At 43.3% G+C, this 16,339-nt stretch overlaps 1 protein-coding gene across 1 annotated transcript; it reads right to left on the bottom strand.

Moving 5' to 3' along the window:
- Positions 1–4,193: 4,193 nt before the first annotated feature.
- ppp1cab (protein phosphatase 1, catalytic subunit, alpha isozyme b) lies at positions 4,194–16,140 on the bottom strand. Its single transcript, XM_076297787.1, has 7 exons — positions 15,764–16,140; positions 14,999–15,130; positions 14,535–14,765; positions 13,605–13,709; positions 10,756–10,979; positions 6,557–6,691; positions 4,194–6,298 (listed from the first exon to the last, which is right to left on the bottom strand). The coding sequence occupies exons 1-7, from the start codon at positions 15,816–15,818 to the stop codon at positions 6,182–6,184; spliced, it is 999 nt and encodes a 332-aa protein (XP_076153902.1). The 5' UTR covers positions 15,819–16,140; the 3' UTR covers positions 4,194–6,181.
- Between the last annotated feature and the right edge of the window lie 199 nt (positions 16,141–16,339).

Raw genomic sequence — 16,339 nt, 5'->3', positions numbered from 1 at the left:
ACTGGCACCTCTCCTGATTACCCAATGAGAGACTAGGCCGCTAATCCCCACTCTGCTGCCATCATCTAAACGATCCCTCAGGACAGCTCGCCAACACACCGCCACTCACCTCACACACACACACAAGCGCGCGCGCGCACACACACACACACACACACACACACACACACACACACACACACACACACACACACACACACAACCACACACACACACAACCACACACACACACACACACACACACACACACACACACACACACACACACACACACACACAGACAGACAGACAGACAGACAGACAGACACAGACACCACTATAAACCTAGACTGCCCATGCCAATATCTAACCCAGGATCATCCTGACATTCATCCTGACTCACCCACAATAACAATACTTTAAATTTTACACAATATACATTTTGCATATTAGCATTTAGCAATGTTAAATGCATATGTTGATGCATTGCTTATTTATGTTTACCTATTAACAACTGATCGCTTAATTTCTTAATCTCTTCATTTACTTGACTATCTATTCATCTACCGTATATACTTATGTTCAAATCTCTCCGTCTGTCTTTCTTGATCTCTGTATGGAAAATGAGCATTCATATGAAATGTTGGCACTTTGACGACGGATATTCAGAGTTCTCTCTCTGCTTGTCTATTTCTTCTTCTCTGTGGGAGGTTGATCTTTAGGAGCTGTTCAAAATGGATCAGTAAGTCAAAGGTCGCGGCAGCCGAGTAAAACTTTACACCCTCCTGCGTCTTTCTGCTCCGTCGCCTTATTAGGGTTGCAGCAAAATAATTCCCCCCCCTGTGACTGACAGAGCGCTGTGGGGGACGGCGAGGCTCCGCTGACAGCAAGATGAATGCGTGAAAATAGAGATATATGTGGGCGAGCGAGAGAAACGGGATCTTTCTGCTTAGAATAGAAGCAAAGAAGAGGCCGGAATGCCGACAGTTTTCATCCAGTGGTCTAAAAAAAAAAAAAAAAAAAAAAAAACCCTTTCACAGTCTTCTGAGGTGGTAAAATTCACTGGGATATGAGTCCGTAAGCCAGTGTAGCATTGCACCGTTAAAGATGCTCACAGACAAATTTAGAGTTAATGTAGTCACAGAGGTTTAAATTGAGGAAAATGTCTATGCATGAAGTCATGTGAAATGTTTAACGCAGTTATAATTACTGTATCTATTTTCAAATCTTAATCAACCTGGCACACGCCCTTGAGGTCTGGCACAGCGACTGAGAACGTTCAGACCTGGTGCTAATGCCACAGCACAGATGGGGTGATTCCTGACTGCATTTACATAATGACGGCATCCCAATTATGGCGCTTATCCCCGTTTGTCATATTCAGGACATGGTGTTTACATGAACAAAGAGAAACCTGAGGTTTCGCAAATGTCTAAGTTTTCCCGCGAACGTTTGCGAACACTTGTTTGAGGAGGTAGTTCTACACAAACATGTTGGGAGTTGGACAGAGAGTTACCTGACCATCTTTGTCAGAAGCCGGAATAAGGTGTGTGCATGCTGCAGTACCCCAGTCTCTTGTGGAGTAGGCCTACTCTAGCTAGCAGATCTCTCAAAACCAGGATATGAGCTTGGGTTCTGAAATCGCAATGCGACGTACTTAAACAATATGAACATAAGATACTCAAGTATCTTGTAAACGCACTGCAGTCAAAGTAAGGTAGCACCAGTACCAATTTGGTAAAAATCCATTTGGGGTGGATCAAGATCAAACCACACTCACACCCTCTGGCAGCAACCTGAGCTGTTTTCTACCTTTTTTCTTGGTAGAAGTTATGAAGAAGTTATGAAGAAACTATAAAGCGAACAAAAAGAGTAAGCATGTTTATGCACGCTAACAAAAAATCTTTAATATATCTTTATATATCTTTTCAAAATGTACTGCACTGTTAATGGCGAGGAGTGTAAATCACAAGTGCCATGATGATTCGACAAAAATCGATTATATAAGCCAACAATTCTATTATTTTTGATTGTTCAAAATCTACAGAGCTCGATTCGATTCAATTCTATTCTTTTCCATTTTTTAGTTCAATACTAGAGTCTGTTGTTGATATGAAATGATATTTCCCACACTCACTCATTCCCATTCATTCACAAATGAATGAAATGCTGTAATTTGAAGAGCCTAAGGCCTAAGCAATAAGCCATACTGTAGCCTACACAATGAACAACCAGCAACTGTGGAATGAGGTAGGCTATACAAAGAGTAATATGCCCCCCTCCCCAATCATGCATTTTCAAACTTAATATGGTTATACGGTTTAATCTCATATGTTGCAGTAGAACATGGAGTACTCAGTTCCAAAGATCTAGATTTATAGCGCAAAAAGAGAAATTTCATGTGGAGAAAATGTTGGAACTGGTGCGAAAATAAACATGCATGTCTCGATGCTTACGAGTCGCAACTGCAGTGTTTGCTATTGGGTCGACGCATGGATAGAGCCAGATGGACACTCCTACTAAAGGCATCTCTGCCCTACAGAGGATGGTGCAGATTCAGCAGGATCAAAATTTAGAAGGTGGTGACACCTTCGAGGGATTTCCTTGCTAATCTCAGGGTGTCAATCTCCCTTAAAGTGCACGAATACCTCATCACCGACCATTTTTTTAACAACCTAAAGGTAGCCTAACCCACACCATGAATAACTCAAACACAACTACCACGACAAGTTGAAAACTTACCGTCTTGTGGGCTTGAACTACTTAGACGTATGTTGTGGTGTTGCAAGATAAACGAGAGACACCAAAATTATGACTTCCCTACAATACTATTTCTAATACCACAGCACAAAAACCTTAAACATCAGTAATAGATTTCCTAGTTGGCAGATCATAGAACTTTCGTTTTAGCTGATGACAAATACGATTATTAAATCACGGAATACCAATAAAATGGAGTACTGCGACATTTTTAATTCTCTATCTAGCATCCCAGTATCGTTGCATCGTGCAACCCCACACGTGCAGTACCCCGCTACCCGGCCTACTGAGCAGGGGAGAGGCAGAAGTGAGAAATGGGATGGACCTCCATCAGCCCCTCATCACAAGTGCCATGGTACACCAGGCAGCTTCGCACCTCCATCACCCACCGACAGGGCACAGAAGGTTTCTTTTGAAATGGAATAGATTATAGTTCCTTTCAACAATGAAAACAAAAACAATGCTTGAACGTTCTATTTGGTTCCCAATCTACTTGCTCTGCATTAAGATAACATATGGAATGTTAAAACGGAAGCCTTGTGGGGCCAACTATGATGCTGATAATGGAACTCTTGAAAGGGTCTATAAAATACTAGCTACCCTATTATATTATAATAATTTTTATAATAATTGCAATGCAATGCCATTTGCTGCTACACACTAGTTCAACCAAGTGAACCAATGCCAGCTAAAGAGAACTTGGTTATACATATAATGGAATGGCATAGATCATGAATGAACTTAAAACACTAAATATCACTAAAGTGTGATATATCTGAATCAGTAGTGGAAAGCACCACAAGAGAGCAGGAGACCAGTCACAAAGATATAGTCTGGGGCATGTCCGTGAGCCCTCATGTAGCCTACATGGCCCCAGAGTGTAGCGCTGTAGCTGCCTGGCTGTAGCAACTTGAGCTAGGCAAAACTTAAACATTTAAAATCCACTTTATACTGGTCTGCATACTTGTGAACTACTGAAGCATGCCAGAAAACTCTACAGCGCCATCTTATGGTTATACTCCAAAATTGATATTGCTTCAAGAAGTTCATTTCAATAAGCTTGCAGCTTTTCTTATTTTTGTCTCTCCCGTTTTTAACAGGTGAAAACTCTTTTTTTAAGGTAGTGTAAGCAACGGCAAGTGCACTTATCACCTAAATGCGAGCAAGTTCAGATCAAATTAATACTGTGACTGACTGCAGACTCATGGCTACAGTGGGACAGTAGAGATAGTGACTCCATCCATCCCGATCACTATACAGGACCACGACGGTGGCTTATCTTGTGTGAAAAATTTAATTAAATCGGCCCGGTGAGTTATGTAAGCAGGAAGACACATACGCATAAACAGATGGAGCCAGTACCAAATCCCCTCTAACCCAAGTTAATATTAACCAACGAGTCACAGACACAGCCAATAATACACACAACAAAATAGAACACACACACACACTAGTGCTTTTTGTATCAGATTCTGAATTTATTGGTTGATTTCATGAATACTACAAAAAAAAGAAAGTTCTCCTTCAAGTAATTAAAGCTGTACAAATCTACCATTTCATGAAAATCCTAAATTATGTGTATTATGTGTGGTCTCTACCTCTGGACTCGTTTAGAAATCATTTTCTGATAAAAGTTTCTTCTGTGCCCTACTAGCTGGCCCCCTTGCCTGTGCCTGGAGCCAGTGCACCTTTCTCTCTCTCCAATACAAAGACAGACAGACACACACACACACACACACACACACACACACACACACACACACACACACACACACACACACACAGCACTAGAGGGGGCAGGTGCACTGTGTAACAGTTTTGGCATTCGGTCTGAACACCAAGCACAAAGGTGCACATGTGCATATGCGCGCGCGCGCACACACACACACACACACACAGCACTAGAGGGGGCAGGTGCACTGTGTAACAGTTTTGGCATTCGGTCTGAACACCAAGCACAAAGGTGCACATGTGCATATGCGCGCGCGCGCACACACACACACACACACACACACACACACACCCCTCTTCAGACGGGCTTTTCCTGCAGATTATGGGTTGTGCTTTTTTTTTTTAAAGTTATGAACAGATCTGAGAGCACACACACAATATAAAGGGGCAAATAAGAGACAAAAAAACAAAACAAAACACACACATTTGCCGTTTCTGGGGAGGTGAAGTAGATCCCGAGCAATCTGCATCTCACTACGGCCCCAAAGGGAGAAGTGTCTGAAGAGTACGGATACCTGTTAAGACTCCAGTCCGGCAGCTGAAGTAGACTAATAAAGGATACAGTCACAGGTCCAATACACTGGAGACGGACCAGTATGCAGTGACTGGACAGACCCTCTCCCCATATCAGTGATCTCGAATAGAGAAACAACAACAACAACAAAAACAACCCCACCACACACGCCCCAACCCATCGGCCTTCACATGACTGGATTCCTCAATCTGCCAAGCCCCTGCAGTATGTGCCAGACACACACACACACACACACACACACACACACACACACAGAGTGTAACATAACATCCCATCTGTTCTTTATATTAAAAACAGTGGCTGGCAGTGAGAGTGCCTCCTATGCTATGTGTTTGTGCCAAGGGTTTGGATTGGTTCCAGAGCAGGGCATGGTCAGCAATCAGGCTGGGGCGAGCCTACCCAGGGTGCCCCAGGAGAGGTGGGGTGGGGGTGAGGGGGATCCCCCTCTGCCTGACGGCAATGTTGTGCTTCTAACCTTCGAGTTTGGGGTGTGCAGGAGGAGGAGGAGGAGGAGGGTGGAGGGCTACTGGGGTGCCCAGGGTGGTGGTAGATTTTAAGTTGGACCCCACTGTGTAGGCAGAGGGCAGGTGGGGTGAAAAGAACAGCTTTATGGAGATGGGATGGGGGGTAATACGTTTTTATTCACACCGACACGCACACACACACACACACACACACACACTAACTCAGGCCCACACAAACTCACTCAAAAGACACGCATTAAATCAGGCATTCAAATCGACTCGAAGTCTGTTACAACAGGCATCCGGGCTTTTCTGATTCAACACACTTTCCCTCTCTTTCTGTCCCACACAAAATCGGTGAACAATTGTACAGGCCCACACACACACACACATTATGAAGTCATTAAGAAAACGCAGCGGAAGGAACAAAGAACTAAAAGGTGGAGTCGTGGAGACTGCACTGACCCAGAGAGCAGCCCAATCGGGCCCGGACCTGGACCAACACTGGGACGGTACCGGATCCGACTACACTACAACATCGGGGGGTGATTTTGGTGTCCAAGAGAAAGAGGAGGAAGAGAAAACAGGGGAGGAGGAAAACAAAAAGGGGGGGGGGGGCAGTGGAGGATTGAGGGAGGAGAGAAAAAAAACAGGAGAAGTAGTAAAAGGACAGGAGGAGAGGTAGAAGAGCAGAGGACGAGTGTGGAGCGAGTCATTTCTTGGCCTTGCCGGCCTTGGCGGAGTTTCTGGGAGGGGTGACGGGTCGGCCGGAGCCAAAGCCGCCTCCCCCACTGTAGGAGAACAACTTCTTATCAGCTGGCTTCAGAATCTGGGGAAAGAAAGAAAGAAAGAAAGAAAGAGAGAGAATTTGTGAGTAAACAGTAATCCAGCAGCACATAAACACCACTGAAAGGGCTTGAGCTAAACCTGAAACTTTCAGTGACGTTAGTTTACTTTAATCCTCCAATGGTGGAGTGTGTTTATGCAAAGATGCACATGCGTACATGGCAACAGATCAATAAAGTATCAGATCAACAGTCAATAAAGTCTCTCTCACACACACACACAGTGTAACACACATACACACCTGGAAGGAGCACATGAGTGTTTCATCCACGCTCATCATGGCTCCAGCGTTGTCAAACTCGCCGCAGTAGTTGGGGGCAGAGAACAGTGTGACCAGCTGACGCTTCGCAAAGAACTCATAGCCGTCCTCCACCACCTGCGCAACAACCAATGAGGAAATGTTACTGAGGAGCTGACAAGCCTTTGGTCAATTACGTAAGTTCATGAATTAATACTTCAGGGCTCAACTTTTTTTTTTTTTTTTCCCCTCGAGTAGCACTTGTGTGACCAAGTTTAAAAAATGTTGTAGCCTATTTATTTATTTTTTTGCATAGCTCCATCACTGCTACGCTAGAATGCCACTCGGAGACCAGTAGTAATGCCCTAATGTATTGTTAGCAAGAGTGAAACAAAACTCTGTTGGATGTATCCACTCGGCAGTGTCATGCAAGCAAGTACGAGCAAAATAGTTGCACTGTCGAGCCCTGCACTAAAAATAGTTCAGTGGCTTTGTGCACAGGCACAGACACATTTAAATCCAGCCTTCTGCAATTCATTAAATGACCACCAGAGGCCATCATATCCCACAGCAAAATCCTGATCACCACCCCCCCCCCTTAACTCATTGAGTGCCAAAAAAGTAATATTAAGTTTTTAGCTTTTTTTTTTTAATTAAGAAACTAAACACTCGAACACACCTTATAAGTGATTTTGGGAACTCTGTGATGAATGGAAATGAAATATATAACTATCGAAAACTCATGAAAACGCACAATCTGGACATTTTATCAACTCTGTTGCCGCTTTGGGTCGAATCAGTGACGCATGCACGTCAGGTCAAAACCAGGCCATTTTCGTGGGTCTATCACTAGGTGGCAGTCTCGCCAGGTCTCGCTGATCACTTCCCGGAAAGTTTACAGGCAACACTTCATATTTCATGAAAGACGTTATCTCCATTTCAGCGATTTTGATGAAAACTAGCCACTGTTTAGCTTGGGATTTCTCAGGAACCGAGGCGTGTAGAAATACACGGTTTGCACCCACTGAGAGCTTAAAGTCTCACCTTTTCAACGAGCCATTGTATGTGTTCATAGCTATAACACAGAATATGCTGTGGCTGTACAAAAATCATCAACAATGGTCTAGATTGCTGGCACTCTAGGACAGCGTTTTTCAACCACTGTGCCAGGGCACACTAGTGTGCCGTGAGAGATCATCAGGTGTGCCGCAGAAAATTACCCAAATGTAATTCACTGGTCCAGAAAAGCAACTGTTGCATCAAATAATTTATAACCACACGCTCTCATTGATTGTATGATTGCACTATTTGTGGTATGCAGGCATTGTACAACGGGGGGCCCATATCCAGTATTCACAGAAACATCACATATCGAGTTCATAACAACAATTAAATTAGATATAGTCACCTATAAATAAAACGAGGGCGCTTGTTTTATTTAGCAGGTCTTGCATAGAAGCCATAATAAGGCCATATCTGTGTATTATTTGAAATTTTAGGCTGTGGTATGTTTATTTTTTCTTCACACAGGATGTTAGTGTGCCGTGGGACATTTTAAGTGTCAAAAGTGTGCCGTGGCACAAAAAAGGTTGAAAAACACTGCTCTAGGATAAAGCTTCCGAAAACAGCTTGGCATTCAATGAGTTAAGATCGACAGTGGGATGACCCGTTTCGGATAACATTATAATAATAAACCCATTTGAAATCTCAAATTTCATTTATTAGTGCAGTTAATTGTCTTAATGCCGACACTGAATTCTAAATAATAAAAAAGCACACACACACAGATAACACATTTCACTGGAACAGAGTGAGGTATTTCAGCTGGTCCTAATACCTGGATCAGGTCTGGCCCTCCAAGATGATCGCTACAGCGCTCTCTCCCTCCACTCTCTCCTGCTCTGCTGCCGAGATGGAACAAACTCCGGAGCACAACACAATCATACCCATCTGGCTCCGCTTCTGGATAACTTCTGCTTTTCCCTGGGAAGGTGTTGTTTTGCCTCAAGCCTGTTCTTACAAGCCTAAACTGAGGTGCGTTCAAATAGGTTCAAACATAGGTGAACGTTTGCAATCATGTTTCTGTTTGTCTTGAGTTTTTGCAAACACTCGCAAACAGTCTGAGGAGGTAGTTCTCCGCAAACATACAGTGGAGATGGACAATTACCGTTACAATGGAATGTTGACACCAAAAATGTTGGCCACAAACGTTCGCCAATGTCTGCCGAATTTGAACGCACCTCTGGTCTCTGGAACTAGAAACGCCCTGCCGACAACACCCGTTGCTGAAAGTGTTGCGAGCATCACTCGCGTTGAAACCTTAAAACGTCCGTCAGCAATGGGATTACAGATGCCACAGATCTCTACCAGGCCTGGAGATGCTCAGAGATCATTCTGGCCATATCCATGTTTGGTAAATACTGGATGTGTTTTATTTTCATTAGACGGTTCAGGGATAAGAAGAGGGTTCCAGTAAGATGCTGACTGCCTAGAACAGCATGGTTCAGTCCAATTTGTATTAGTTGTTTCCCATTTACAGAGCTAGGATAAGCACACACAGTTTTTTTGTTTGTATGTTTTCACTGCACACACTAAAAACAGCTAGAGGAATGTGAGGGGAATTCTGCTGACCACACATTATGTCCACAGGGGTGATAGTAGAAAAAAATCCTGAGCCTGAACTTTTTTACCCGGGAGGCCAAGCCAAGATATATGCCGTGATCAACATAATTGTCAAGCAGGATCCAGGGGTGTGCTCCCCTAGGAGAAGATTTTGATAAATAGTCCCTTAAGTGATAGATTCTGGTGACTTTCGTGGATATAAATGGACATCATTCAGACATGAGATGAACACACCCAATACAAGTCTATATTACAGTAGCATCTTTGTGTAGAGCACTAGAGCTCCTGGGACCCTGGGCCTGGTAGGCCTGTACATTAATCCATCCCTGCTTTTAAGTAGTCACTTACCTGCATACTTATTGCTTGTATAGCATATTAAAACCAATAATACTATAGCCAAACCAAGAAAGGTCAGTGGGTGGCAATTATAATACTCCAAAGTAAACTAGGAATTGATTAGTAGCCTAACCATTGACTAAAGGGCATGAACAAGGAGACATACATTTTTCTGCCAAATATGCATAATTTATTTTAAATATTTTTTGAAACAGTGCTGAGGCATTTGCAACATTAACCTTTTTGCTGGCAAGGTGCTGTTCTCACACTGACTGCCTGCATCCTAGTCATAAACATAACATTTAAAATCTTATCCATTGTTTTGTCCGTGGCCTCATCAATGTTAAGTGAAAACATGTTATTTTTAAGCTTGTCGGACAGATTTCTTTTAAATTCTGGCGAGATGCCGTGTATAATAAGATAGCCCGCATGTTGCCTCGAGACAGACAGATGCGTAAGGGCGAGTTTATCCTCGCTAATTTCTGACACAAAGTGACGAATGGATGAGCAATTGTAAACGCCAGATCAAACTCGGCAATGAAGGAGCACAAGCCACGCGATCGGTCATTGAGGGTCGGATATCTGCTGTGGCTGTTGCCCCCTGCAAACGTGAGATGTGTTGAATTGCTTGGACAGCTGCTTGATGACTAGGGTCTAACTCGTGCCGTGGCAGCACTTTATTCCTGCTATAATATTTTCCTTGCGCACAAAGTGCAGAAACATGCTCCTGGTTGCTGGAGTTTTTGACACCAGCTTCCAAAGGGCTTTTCGTCTCTACCCACCTCCTCTTTTCAAGACCAGCCCCATTTATTCTTTATACCTTTAGACAAGTTTGGTGTTTTCCCCTGGCTCCATGACTTTGGCCACGTTTTGCGTTGCCAGTGTGAGAAACACATTTGTAGTGTATGGGAAACACAAAACAAATTTGCACGTGGAGTGACTGCTGAATCAATCTGATTGGCCAAAACCCAAGACCAGCTCCTACCCTATTACCGATTGGCTTAAGTAGGCCTCTCAGATCACGCGAACGCGAAACTGATTTTTTTTTTTTTCCCCGCAGACATGTCGGTAGGCTACGCCCGAAATCCGGCGTGGCGCCGGAGTGCTATCAGGCCTGTGTCCATCACAAAAAACCTAGCCATAACCAAGAACCTACTTCCTGGTCACAGATCAACCTGGCGGTGTCTAGCTTCTCTGATAGGCCGGCTTGGTGGCCCGTCTGAGATTGTGATTGGCTGGCTGACCTGGTGGGCACGGCAGATGAGATCCATGTCGTGCTTGTGGAGGAACTTGGCGACGACGTCCGCTCCGAAGGTGAAGGAGACGCCGCGGTCGTTCTCTCCCCAGCCAGTCACGTCCTTGTCGGGGTCGGCCCACAGCAGGTCGCAGAGCAGGCCCTGGTCCGGCACGTCCGTCGGACGCATCACACGCCGGATCTGCTCCATCGACTGCAGGTCCGGAGACAAGCCTGAGGAGCACACACACATACACATCACTATCGAGACCAATCAACACACACACACAAACCACTATGGAGACCAATCATCACAACAAACACACACACACATAACTATCGAGACCAATCAACACACATGTGCGCGCACCACTATGGAGATCAACACACACACACACACACACACACACACACACACACACACACACACACACACACACACACACACACACACACACACACACACACACACACACACACACACACACACACACACACACACACACACACACACACACACACACACACACACACACACACACACACACACACACACACACACACACACACACACACACACACACACACACACACACACACACACACACACACACCACTATGGAGACCAATCATCACACAAACACCATGGACACACACTATGGAGACTAATAATCTCTCACACACACCACTATGGAGACCAATCATCTCTCTTTCACACACTCAAACACGCACACACTAGGGATGGGTAAACGTAGATATTTAGACCAAACTTCAGTCCATTTACAAAAGGGTTACATGAGAAGAGTTCTTTGCTTACAACTGACTATTAAAATACTCAAAGGCCTCCATATAATACCATGTAGGAAAAAACGTGACTGTCTCATCAATGCTACTTAAACAGAAGTAGCGGCACAAAATCCCAAGTAGCCAAGTCTAGCTGCACAAAATAAACATTAGGCGTGCATGTGACACCGTGGACCCACTAGCGATCATGTGACACTTGCTCTGCAGCAGCCAGGGGCTTCTCTCGCATACACCTCCTGGATTTAGTGAATGTATGAGGTTTCAATGCCGGGTTGTTATTTCCCCATAAGTAATTTAAATACTCGATAATGTAAATTTGCACATCGTTAAAACAACAATCACGATATTATCGCAGACGATATATACCGCCCACACCTAACACACACGCACAAACACACGAGAAGCTAGGGATACTAGGGATGAAGGACCGCCACAAGATAGAAACAGGCCTAGGGATAAGGGACCGAGGCGACACATTAGTTGTCAAATTTTAAGCGCATTTTGATGTGTTCACAAGACAGGGTACCAGACACTAACAAAAGTAGACACACATACAAACAGAAGAAGGTGATGGGGCCCAAGGCTGTAGGACAGCATTCGAGACATAGATAGCAGACGCATGAATACGGCATACTGGCACACACACACACACACACACACACACGTGACAGGCCTGAAGTGGAAAAACAGAGGTCAAAGTAAGGTGACAGACACAGACATAAAAACAGAAAAAGACAGACAGACAGACAGACACACACACACACACACACAGAGGAGAAAGTAATAAATAAAAAATAAAAAGATAGATATCAGTAGAGCTGTGGAAAAGAAATGTTTTTACCATGTGTTCAACACTGTGATCATAATAAAAACTGAAAAATATGAATAAAAATGTTTTTCCCCCCCAACTAAAAGTGCATGCAAAAAGCACACACAACGTTTGCGGTTCCGACCAGTTTAAAGGGTCATTCCCTTCCTTTAAACATATGCACCCTTCCACGCCCACCCACCCACCCCCCAAACACACACACCTACACCATTCAGCTCAGTAGTAAAGAATTCCACCTGACAGTTCGATCTGACAAGATTGTTATTATATGAAAAATGTTCCACACTACACAACTCAGCCAGACATTCCTTATATAGAGTGAAGACTCTACAATGTATTCTTTACTTCATGTTCATGTACATTAATCTACTGACAAGTCCCTCCCAACCAACTGCAGATAATCACTGAATCACTGATGGAACTTCAACTTCAAAAAAAAAAGAAAAAAAGATTACGCCTTCCAGCAACAAACAAATTAAATCCACAAAAGAAAAACAAACACAACAACATCTCCGACTAAAATACCAGAGATTTTTCCACATTTGGGTCAAGGTAAGTGGACCCAACTCTGAAGCCTGCTCTCACACACACACACACACTAATGCAAAACTAAGTATAGCAACTTCACACACAGGGCCACTTACATGACTACTGTTACATTACTGTGATGTCCTGTAATAACAATACAATTGTTGTTCAGAGGAAAGGCAGCAAACACAGATTTCCAAAGCATTACATAACCGCATCAGTTGCACACACAGCAGAGCGCACAGGAACAGACCCAGATGGATAAGAGCCGTGAGAAGCCATAACACAAGTAGCCTACACGTTTGCAGAGTGGAGACACAGCTACCCAAACACAAGTACATCAAGCCTCTAAATCACACACACACACACACACACACACACACACACACACACACACACACACACACACAATAAATTTCTCACACGCACACAGTGAAATGGAAAACTGGTTAAACAAACAGAAATAGAAGTACAACTTAAATGTTAAATGAAACCAGGGATTGTGGCCCTGAAAGATGGACTTTCTGCTTTGTGCATTTAACATAACAAAGTGGAGAACATAAATTAATACATTTATATGTAATTATTATTTTAAACAGAGTGATGACTGTATAACCTTTAGAATTATGGGCTTGATTTCCACTGGGTAACAGGTGTGGAGTTCACACCTTTAGCACTTAGTAATAGTTGCCACGTACCTCCATGACAACAGAAGATCTTTTCGTCAACAATGGCAGCGACAGGTAGGCAGTTGAAGCAGTCTGTGAACGTCTTCCACAGCTTGATGTTATACCGCCTCTTGCCTGGAGAGGGCACCAGAGGGTTCAGAAAACAGGGGCATATACAGAATCCTTGGATGAATGGGTACAGTAAATGTCAGTATATTCCAAATTATAAGCAAAGGCAAATTCTTGAGTGTATGGTTTCTGAATGCACCCCATTAGAAGTTACCACTGTAAATCAATTATTTAGAAAATTAACCAACCCTCCCTCCCACAAACTGTCCAAAGGCCAAAGTTAAACCAAAATGCTAAAACCAAAAGGCTGGTGGTCTAGTGGTTAGACATCTGGGTTTCCAAAAGGAACACATGAAGGAGACGATTTAAATCTCAGATACCATTACACCATTGTGCACCTGATCATGCCCCTTATTAATAACGCCTGAGTTTCTGCAGTGGGGACTATCCCAGTAGTTAGCTAATTAAACAATAATCTCTATATAAGAGCAACAGGTAATTTAATAATAATTAAACAAGAATAATGGTTGAACAGGGATTACAGTGTTAATTATGCAGGTGACTGGATGGCAATGATTGATCCAGACGTTCATTTGAGAGGCCAGTCATGATTATGTATGACAGAGCAAGGAATATAATTAAGAAGAAGAAGAAGAAGAAGAAGAAGAAGAAGAAGAAGAAGAAGAAGAAGAAGAAGAAGAAGAAGAAGAAGAAGAAGAAGAAGAAGAAGAAGAAGAAGAAGAAGAAGAAGAAGAAGAAGAAGAAGAAGAAGAAGAAGAAGAAGAAGAAATCTTCACAGCTATATTTATGAGGGCAAGAATACAGTTACAGTGATTTTGTTTATGTGTGTGTGTGAGAGAGAGAGAGAGAGAGATCCATTTCTTCACTTACATTCATCATAAAAACCATATATCCTGTTGATGGAGGCACACTCATGATTGCCTCGCAGAAGAAAGAAATTCTCAGGGTACTTGACTTTGTAGGCCAAGAGCAGACAGATGGTCTCTAGGGACTGCTTGCCTCTGTCCACATAGTCGCCCAGGAACAAGTAGTTGCTCTCTGGGGGGAAGCCACCATACTCAAATAACCTCAGGAGGTCGTGGTACTGACCGTGGACATCACCTGAAGCATGTCAAAAATATACAAGGGGATGTTTACATATACATGGATAACATGAGCAACTCCAATCATCAAAGAGGATGCTTGGAGGGATCAGAACGCGTGGCACGTTCCATCACATTACAAAATGACGTGCCTGTAGGCCAAAACAACAACATTCTAAACGTTTCATGCGATGTTGCATGCTTCTTATAAGAAAATACAAATCTGCATTATGGACATGTTTCAATACCTACCACAAATCTTTAGCGGTGCCTCCAGTTCCAAAAGGATGGGTTGACTGAGGAAAATCTCCCGGGATTTGAGGCACAGACCGCGGATCTCATTCTCCGTCAACTGAACGTTCTTTCCAGGCCTAGAACCCTTCACTAGCGTGGGGACAGCAAGAGAAAGAAACAGCGTTATGGTTAATTAAGCGATGGCAGTCATAGGGTCTGCATATTACTGCAGTGAACACTACTCTGAAGTCCTAAGGATGTTTTCCTATGATAGCGATGTGCTCCCGTATCACACGGGTGCAACATCAACGTTAGCTAGCTCGCACTTTCGCTCTATAACGGAGATTCTAGTGCTACTTTAATTTGTATCTTTAACTATATTAGTTACGCATTTCAACAACAAATATGTTTGGCGATAGCAGTTCATCTAAGAAACTCGACACCTAACGTTAACGTGTTAACTAAGTAGGTTACATTCATTTGCTCATTCAAACTTCCATGCAACCCCAAAGAAAAATGGTGGAACCATCCATCAGTGAAGCTGAATATGCTAATCTCTAGCTAACCCTCCGATCTGCCATCGTAAACTTTTACTTTGGGATGTGGCTTGCTAACTGTACCTGAACCGCACTAGACGTAGCTGTTAGCTAATTAACGTTAGCTACCCACATAGCTGTGCTTGAATATTTGTTGCTAGCTGCTAAACTGTGGCCATCTTTGCATTTTACTCACGTTAGAAATGCAAACACACATCCAAGAAAATGCATATTCAACTAAGCTTACCTTCGAGGAGGCGTTGAATTATTGAATCGATGTTTAACTTGTCAGATTCTGCCATTAGGTCTTGTTAAATTGAGCCTTTTTTTTCGAACAACTGAAGTCAACACGGCAGAGTAAAGGAGAGGCTAGTCGCTAGCTAGCCAATTAGCTAGCTAACACGGCGGGCTTAACTGCACAGCTATCACTACGGCAAATAGAAGATAACTATGAAAATATGCAACGGAGCGAGCAGAATAGAGTAGTAAGAACCGAATATCTGTGCTCCAAGACACCACTTTATACTTTGCGTTTTCAATAAACACCAAATTAAATATATATATTTCTAAGTTTCAACGTTTCTTTTCCCGTCCCTCCAGAAACGTAGCCAGAGGAAGCGGTTGTTGAGCACGTAAGGAGGCGGGTAAAACTATCAGTTCTTCGGCTTCATAGGCTGTTGAAAGCTCCTCCCAGGACTGGGTGAAACTGTTCTTTGGTTACGGATTGGCTGTGACATATATCAGTCACGAAGTACAAGTTACAGTGACAACAGAACAGTAAATAATTAAATTCCATTCATAGTTGGTGAGGAAAACATCATTA

Source organism: Alosa pseudoharengus, unplaced genomic scaffold (assembly GCF_046254945.1).
Source record: "Alosa pseudoharengus isolate Yale_2024_CS ecotype anadromous, Long Island Sound unplaced genomic scaffold, YU_APseudo_1.1 YU_APseudo_1.1_scf_21, whole genome shotgun sequence".
Lineage (NCBI taxonomy): Eukaryota > Metazoa > Chordata > Actinopteri > Clupeiformes > Clupeidae > Alosa > Alosa pseudoharengus.
This window is presented reverse-complemented; position numbering and strand designations above follow the sequence as displayed.